General features: G+C 43.6%; 1 protein-coding gene across 1 annotated transcript in view; it reads left to right on the forward strand.

The window, feature by feature from the left end:
- Positions 1 to 4023: 4023 nt before the first annotated feature.
- Positions 4024 to 8053, forward strand: part of PCP4 (Purkinje cell protein 4) — a gene marked incomplete at its 5' end in the record, with an annotated part of 49036 nt that continues 45006 nt past the window's right edge. Inside the window, one exon of the mRNA XM_009700724.1 lies at positions 4024 to 4126. Within this exon, the coding sequence (XP_009699026.1) occupies positions 4024 to 4126 (103 nt within the window). The remainder of the gene's footprint in view (positions 4127 to 8053) is intronic.

An 8053-nucleotide genomic window follows, 5' to 3' on the forward strand; every position in this document is an offset into this window, starting at 1 on the left:
CTCGGGAAGCCTGGGGTGTGGGGAGCACCGGGCGGTGAACGTAACCTTCGCTTTGGGAGAGCCGGTGAGGCTCTGCGGTGCTGGCCGGTAGAGCGGGGGGCCCTGAGGGGGGTCTCTTTGCTGGGTGGGGGGTCCGAACTGTGTGGCTTCTGATAAACCCTGTCTTCTGAGGGCCAGGTCTCCACAGGTGTGTGTGCTCCCTCAAAGCATTCAGCACGGCAGTCGTTTGCCCTTTGAAGGACCATGCACACCAGCGGAGAATCGTTTATTAAAAAACCTCATAATTTAAAGGTGTGTTTAATGCTTTCCTATGCAGAAAGAAGGCTTTAGTAAGTTGTGTGAAAGTTGTTTGCTAGAGCTCGTGGAAAAAAATGCCCTGTTTGTGGTTGGATGCTGATATAAACTTTATAAATAGTGTCCTGGGAAGGACTGCAATTAAGGAAAAAATGTAAATAGTGCCAAATATGTAAGGATCACTTGTACTCTTGTAAATAAATAAGCTGAAATTTTTCATTTTTTTTTTAGTGGAAAAGTTCTCTGGGGCAAACTAATATTTTTGTTAAAAGTGTCGTCAGGCAAGACGACTAGTTGATGGTGCAGTCGGTGACACGCTGGGCAGGTTCAGCTGGCAGACCCTGCGTTCTCTAGAGCAACTCTCCCTTTGGGAGTCGGTGGAGATACCTGTAGCTATGCCTTACCCAGCACCTCTTTTTGGAGGCTCTTTCCTGTTATAAAAGCCCTGCTGCTTCATTAACAAATGGGTATTCCTTTCTTAGCAGCAAGAGTCAAATGAAGAACACCACCGAATAATTTTTGACTAGATGTTTTGCAGGTGTTACATTCAGCTGTGTTTTTAGATGAGGTGGAAATCTGAGACAAGAAGCTGTGTGGTAGCATGGTCTCCGGTGTGGGGATTTATGAGGAGAAGCTTACATCTTGGCTTGCAGGTCAGGCCAAGTGAGGAGAGCGGAGGAAATCCTCTTTGTGCTTTGCTGCTGCTTGCAGGGATCAGGTAGTCCAGGTGTAATGCACCAGGCTCTCTGTGACCTCTCGTCAGCTGCTGCCTGTATTTATATCAACTGGATAGAGTTTGTGCAGTGTGGGGTTTTTTTTGGCAGTCACTGTCCCTTTGCCCCCGCCCAGGCTAGCTGAGGTGCTCTGTGAGATGCAACAACGCTATTCTACTCCTTAAAGACAGCATTTGGGGAAAAACTTCTAGTGAGGAGTAATGATTGGGTGATACTGCTGTACTTACTATAACCCTTTTGTTATAGCCCTGTGCCAGGTTGTATTTGCTCAGTAATTACCCCTTCATAGTTTGAATTAGATTGCTTGCCTTTTGGATTTTAAAAGTCGCAATGAACACCAAGATTATCCCTAATACCAGCATCAGGGGTTCTTTATTCCTAATACATTTCCTTGTGCCTCTCAGAACAGGATTCCTAGCAAGCCCTCAGAGCTGGAAGATGTCTCTTTCTCTGGCGCAGCACTAAGCCCTGCACTCGGTGTCTTCAGTGCTACTGTCACTGTCATTCAACTGACAATATTGGTGTTTATCACTCACAGCTCCAATGAAGAAAAGCTTCCTTGCTACTACTTGCCTGTCAACTATTACTCAAAAGATGATTCTTTTTCCGAAAGGCAGACAAAAGCAATTGGACCACCCCAAACCACCTCACTGCAAGACTGCTTTAAAAAAGAGGCAACAAAGATTAGCAAAAAGCAAGCCCCTTAGACATCTGCTTGCTGTATTTGTATGGGGGTCTTGGTGGATTTCACTTGTAATGCTGTAACTGAAAAATATTTTTATTTTCTTTGTTTTAATCTGCTAGAAAATTTGAGGACAAGGTGATTGAAAAGAGGCTCAACTACAGCTATCAAAAGATTATCGCAAATAGAATGGTGTTAGGCAGGTGGGAAGTTTTTTTGCTTTATGTTAACAATTGCCAGGTTTTGAGTGAAGCTTGAAATGCAGTTACAGAAATCTCTGAAGAGATCTTTCACATCCCTTGAGTTATTTGCTGAGACTTTACGTGGATTCTTATTTTACTGCCTCAAGCAAAATTAACTTATTTCCTGTTTATGGGCAGTGATTACCAGTCTCCTGGTGGAGAAAGCTGAACAGGAAGCAGCCGTTCATCTGACTATAGTACTTTTCTATTTCCTAGTAACTAACTTATTTTTTTCAGGATGGATAAAGAACTTTTTTTTTTTCTGTAAAACACTACGCTTCTTCCTCTGCATCATTTGTCTGAAAATGTGTTTAAGATGCTCTGTCTGCTGGGCAGCAGTCTGGCCCTGTAACTAGTTATAGGGAACTTGAGGTATAAGAGTTTACCTAGTAGCATTGCAAAACATGGTTAGTGCTTCCTGCGGCTTGGTTTTAGTGGCAGGTGGATCACTTGGCTGTAAGATCTAACTTCTCAGGAATGTCACTATATACCAAAATGCACTTTTAGGTGTTCAAGTAGCTTTGAAAATCTATCCTCAAATAACGGAGGAGCCTTTTCTTTAGGTTTGTAGGTGTGTTCTGTTACTTACAAGCCTAGAGAGAAGAGCCATGCTGGAAAATATTGGCTCCTGTCGCTGAGCACCCATGAGATGCAGCCCTTCTTCTGTTAAAGAGATCTGGTCACACAGGACAAACTGGGGGAAGTAATCTTGGGTGTTGGGCTCACAGAGCAATGCCAAATCACTATTCACAGCCAGTAGTTTTACCAGTGAGCCTCTAGACTCACGAATGGCATAAACTTGATTCACCACAGGGAATCCTGTCATCTTATCAGTCACTTAACTATCTGACATGTTGTGGATGATGTCAGGTCATGGTGACAGTATTCCCCTTGCAGGAAAGTTCACAAGAAGCATTTCATCACAGAAATGTTTTTATGATATTCACTGCCACTCTTGCCTCCTGTGTTGAATGATCCTGGTCGTCATCAGGAATCAGGGAGTGCACTTAAACCATATGGCATTACAGCCCTGGATGCTGTTCCAGTGGTTCAGGGATGAAGCACATGTGTAAGGAGTCGGAACTTAAAATAGCATTAGCAGAGCTTGCCTTGTCGGATGCATTTATTTCCTTTTGATATTAAAGGGTCAGAGTGGTATTGCTGGTGTAGGGGAGGAGTTCAGCTTTACCATGTGTTATTTATGTGTCTGACTTTGGAGAGCCATTCAGGAGATTTCCCTAATCGGCCCACATACCTGAGGCACCTGGGATTTAAGAAGAACTTGCATTGGAAGAGCCTTACAGAATGCCAGTGAAGCGCTGTACTGGTTGTCAGGGTGCTGATGCGCAACACCTAAGGCAGGGTTTGAGGAGCAGCCTAGCTACCAGACAGTAGCAAGAATATTCTAGCTTTTCTTTTGAAACAGGCATCAAACAGCCAGGCACATGAAATCCATAGGATTGAAGAGGAGACCTGTTAGGGGTTTGATTTGGTGGAGTGCTAAGAGCTGGGGACTTGATCTCTGCATAAACGTAGGGGTTTTTTGGTCAGGCTTTGAATACAAAGGACAGCAGGTCTTGTTTCTTCCTTGAGCTACAGCACACTCTACCTTTGCCTTATGTTGCCTCTGGGCTCTTGAATCCTACAGCAGCTGGTATGTTGTGTCCACCTTCAAAATGATCATGAAGGGTGCTCGTGTGGTTGTAATAGGGATGGGCAGGGCATTCATGGGGGATGAGTTCCTATGTGGGACATGCTTATCCAGACTGCTCTCCTGTGCAACCTGGAGTATTGAACCTTTGTTTTGGAGCTCAGATCCCTTCAGTGGGAGGTACCCAGGCAGCCATTTCAGCAAAGATGGAGGGGGACATGGCCTAACACTGGGGTCAAAGACTTTTTTCTGAAATTTGAGCTTCACCAGCCCTTGGGGTGGGAGATGTGTGTGGAAGACACTAATCACCAAGGCAGTCTCTGCTATGGCTGTCTTCAAAACTGGTAATACCACATGGCCTGGTGGTTTGGGCATGCCCCTAAGCTGGCAGAGTAACAGATGCTGTTTTATTCCCTCCAGGTTGAAGGAGAACCTGGAACATGTCTCTGGCACTCTGGACAAGTGTGGTCACTGGGAGGTGTTAGAGAAGGAGAGGATCGTGGCCAAGTGTGAAACATTAGGTGTATGTGGAGGCTTCTGCCTGAAACTGTAGCTGCTTCTGGTAGTTAAATGGGAAAACTGGAGTTCTTTCATGAGTTGCTCTCCTGAATTCAGTTGATTCTTTTCCACAGAAATGGTATTTCAGGTCTTAGAACCAGATGTATTTAAACACCGAAGTGAGGATTATACACCAATAATCCTGATAGCACTGAATCAAAGAGCTGCTGTTTGTAGAGATAAAACATGTATATTTGTTCAAAGGAGCTACTGTTCTCTTGTGTGGTGCTCGCAGTCCAGGGAAATGTCTGAGCCAGCCAGTTGTCTTAGGGGGGCCCTTCTGGATGCATTTTTCAGATACTGCCGTGACCCCCAACTGTTAGCTATTGCCTTCACTGAGGTTATACCCACAATAGGTACAAAACCGTATAGATCTAAAAAGTGCGGTAAGACTGTGATGGGGGAGGAAATTCTGCAGCTGTTAGAGGGTGGGGGTGGGACAGATAAAGCATGTGAACATCAGTTTTTAATTTTAACTCGCATCTATTTGTTAGCTGGGTGGTAAATTGCAGCTCAAAAGGGGAGGAAGGGAGAACAATAAGTTTTAGATCTGTCACTTTGCCTACTCCTCCCATCAGTGTGGTTTCAGCGGGATCAGGCATTTTCTAAAATAGCACTTAGGAGTGAGGTTGGAAATTGATCTTAATTTGGTGAAGCTGGCAGGCGTACTGTTTAGAAACAAGAAAACTAGTTTTCTTGCAATGTATAGAATGCCAACAGATTCAAACAACACAGTGCTTTCATAAAGGACAGTTAGGTTTAATAGCATGCTTCAGATAGCGTGTTTCCCTGTAAAAGAGTAACTTAAAGCAAAAACTCCTGCATTCGTAAAACAGGAAAACTCCAACCTTCATACTGCAGTACTTGATGACAGAATATCATTTCGGGTTGCAAATGCTTATTGGTTTCTAGTTGAATATCCCTAAATTTGTAATACGTTGGCAAGCTTATGATGGTCACCTTCCAACAGTTTCTACATCAGCTAGGTCATGCTCGTGATGAAATGTAGTTAACTTAACAGGAACAGCAGTGGCCTTTCCATTGAAGGTTGCTCAGTGTTTGTTTATTGATTTGAATAAAATATTTCCTTTCCAGGTCACTATTTGCTATTGTCTGCCTTGCTTTTTTTAGGGATGACTTGGAAAATGTGTCTCGGTGTTTACATGTTTTACCTCTTCTCGGTAACTTTGCTGCAGAAAACTTGGAATAGTGTGGCTAGGCCTAGACACTGGGTGTGTAAATCGGACACCCACTTCTTGGCTGAAGAAGGCTAGGAGAAGGTGGCTGCGTGCATCAGAGGAAGGCTATGCCTTTCTTCATCCTGTCAGTTGCAACGGAGCCTTAAATTCACTGAGCCATGTAACACTTTCTTCTCTGCAAGGCATAGCATCTTCTGATGAAGACGAATAACATACATTCTCCCTCTTTCTAAGAAAAGGTGTTCTGTTTCTCTTTCTTCAGTTGTTTGGACATTGGGTTTCTAAATAAAAAAAGACATGGTAGATAAGTAGAAACTAGGTCAAATCATAACTAACAAATCCTTTTCCCCCTTCTTCCTCTACTTTAATTAAGAAAAATCAGTCTTTATTTCTCTTACAGAAAGAGATGGAAGAGAGACTATATAGGCTACTTTTCTCTTAATAGGAAAATCAATTACAATCTTGATGAAATAAACTCAGAGCAAGCAACTGCAGAAGAGTTGCAGTTGTGAAATTTATTATTAATGACAGGGTCTGAGGTCACACTTTATCCCCACTCCTCATGTCTACTCCCTCTGAGATCAGACTAGTCTACTTATAGGTAAACTGGGCAAGTGCCACGTAGGCCAAGCATTTGGCTGGTGCTCTCATCTGATCAGTTCATACCAAGTGGATAGAGCCTTATTTGTGCACTAATCTGGAATTTGGAGGAAGAAGTACAAGTTTAGTCAGAAGAATTGAAAATTGTCTGGCTACATGCCTTGAATATTAGTTATAGCTGAACTGTATTTCCTCTTAAAGAAAAAAGTATTATTTTAAAGACACTGAATGTTCTTACGTTATCACCTTAGTATATAGAGCATGAAACATGAATTTAACAGTGGTGCAGCTGATATGGTGAGTACTGTGATAGTAGACAAAAGGAAGTTAGAGATCTTTTGTTAAAGCTGAAAGTAAGAAACAAAAGGGGAAAAAACCCTGAAAGGTGGTGTCCTTCTGTCTGACTTTGAAGTCTCCAAAAATTCCTGGACTGAGACAGCAAGCTGGTGAGAAGGGTGGCACCAGGTATGAGGGCTTCAGATTTTCTAATGTGTGGAGAGACAGAGCTCTAACTATGGCAAAATGTATGCAAGTGTATATTTAGTGTCTTTAACAGAGTTCTAGTGTCCAAATGCCTGAGAGAAAGATCTGAGCTGTTCTGTCCCCGGCCTTATTTGCTGTTCCTTGGCTGGCAGGTCTGATTCTAGCTGTGCTGTGAAGCCAGCTGCTGGGCAGTGCCAGCAAGGCTAGAAAGCTGCAATAGCAGAACCAGAGAAACCTGAACTGAATGTTCAGGTTATGATGGTTTAAACTTGAAGGGGTGTGTGCAGTTGTGGAAAGTCATGTTGGATCACAGCACACTCACTTTTAGTGAGTCTTCTAAAAGTGAAGGAGAAGAGGGGAGACTGTAGGGATCCTGGCTAGCTGTATACACTGGGAATGATGGAGCACAGCTCAGAAATGCCTGAGCTAGCACTGAGTAGAGCTATCCCTGGAAACAGGACAACTCCTTATTAAGCTAAAGCTTGTTAAGCTTGACAAGAGTTAGCAGGCTCTTCTGGAGTGAATCGGTGAGAGAGCTGGAACGGTCCCGTCAAGTCAGCACCTCCTGTGGGAACTGGTAGGATTGTACATGAGAAGCAGTTCTTCCAGAGAAAGTGTCTTAGTTTTCTAGGAGGTGGAGGAGAACTTTCAAGGAAACTAGGCATCTGCACAGCTTCAAAATTACTGGGCAGGGTGCTGGAAAGCAGACATACCCACTACTAATGCCTGGGGATGATTTGCATCTCCATGTGCCCCCTGTGACCTACAAAATAAGCCTTGATAGCCAGCAGGTACCACTGATCTGGGTACCTGGCTGTCAATCTGCCATGGTGATGCTTTGTTCTCCGTGAATCTCACGCTAGAGGGATAACCAGGTATTGAAATGGTAGTTGACAGTGTTCCGACTACAGCAGAAGATGCGTTTCAAGGAAAAGGCTGTCAAGATCATGATAACTCCTAAATCGGTGCAAATGTATAACAAATCAGATGAGACAAAAATGAATAGATCTGGGGACATCTTTGATTTCTTGAGGATTTTGGTGATATTAGACCTTTTCCTAGTGACACTGAGGGTATGAAGGAAGGCCAGTGATTTGTGAGAGTTTTTATAGACATCCTAGCACTTTCCCACAAAAAATTTGGCTTCAGTGAATTGTTTTTCTGATTCAGACTTAAACTGATCGACCCGTGATGGGTGCCACTACCCACATACTACTGTACCTTTGCATCTCTGCTAAGAAGCCGTGTGTGTTTCAGCAAAGGCTTCAATAGGCAGTGGGGTGAGGTTGGGTTGATCAGATGAAAGGGTGCCCTCTTCTACTGGGGGGTGAGGGAGCTGGGCTTTGGATGTCAAAGGTGGACTTCTCTTTAAAAGGGACCAAACAAGGTGAGTGCAGACCTCATCAGACAGATGCAACATAATCTGGTGAAGGAAAGAAGCCTGCCTGAGATGAACCAGACTGTTATGCCTAGCTAAATGTGAAAACACATTTGAAAATGCTAAAGCCCAACTTTGGGTAGGGCGGTAGGGGAGAGGTACAGAGGCAGAAAAAGAATTCTCATAATGACAGGCATGTCTTTTGTTTGAATTTTAGGGCTCTTCTTTCCCT

The sequence above is a fragment of the Cariama cristata genome, unplaced genomic scaffold (genome assembly GCF_000690535.1).
Source record: "Cariama cristata isolate BGI_N322 unplaced genomic scaffold, ASM69053v1 scaffold9705, whole genome shotgun sequence".
NCBI classification, from domain to species: Eukaryota; Metazoa; Chordata; class Aves; order Cariamiformes; family Cariamidae; genus Cariama; species Cariama cristata.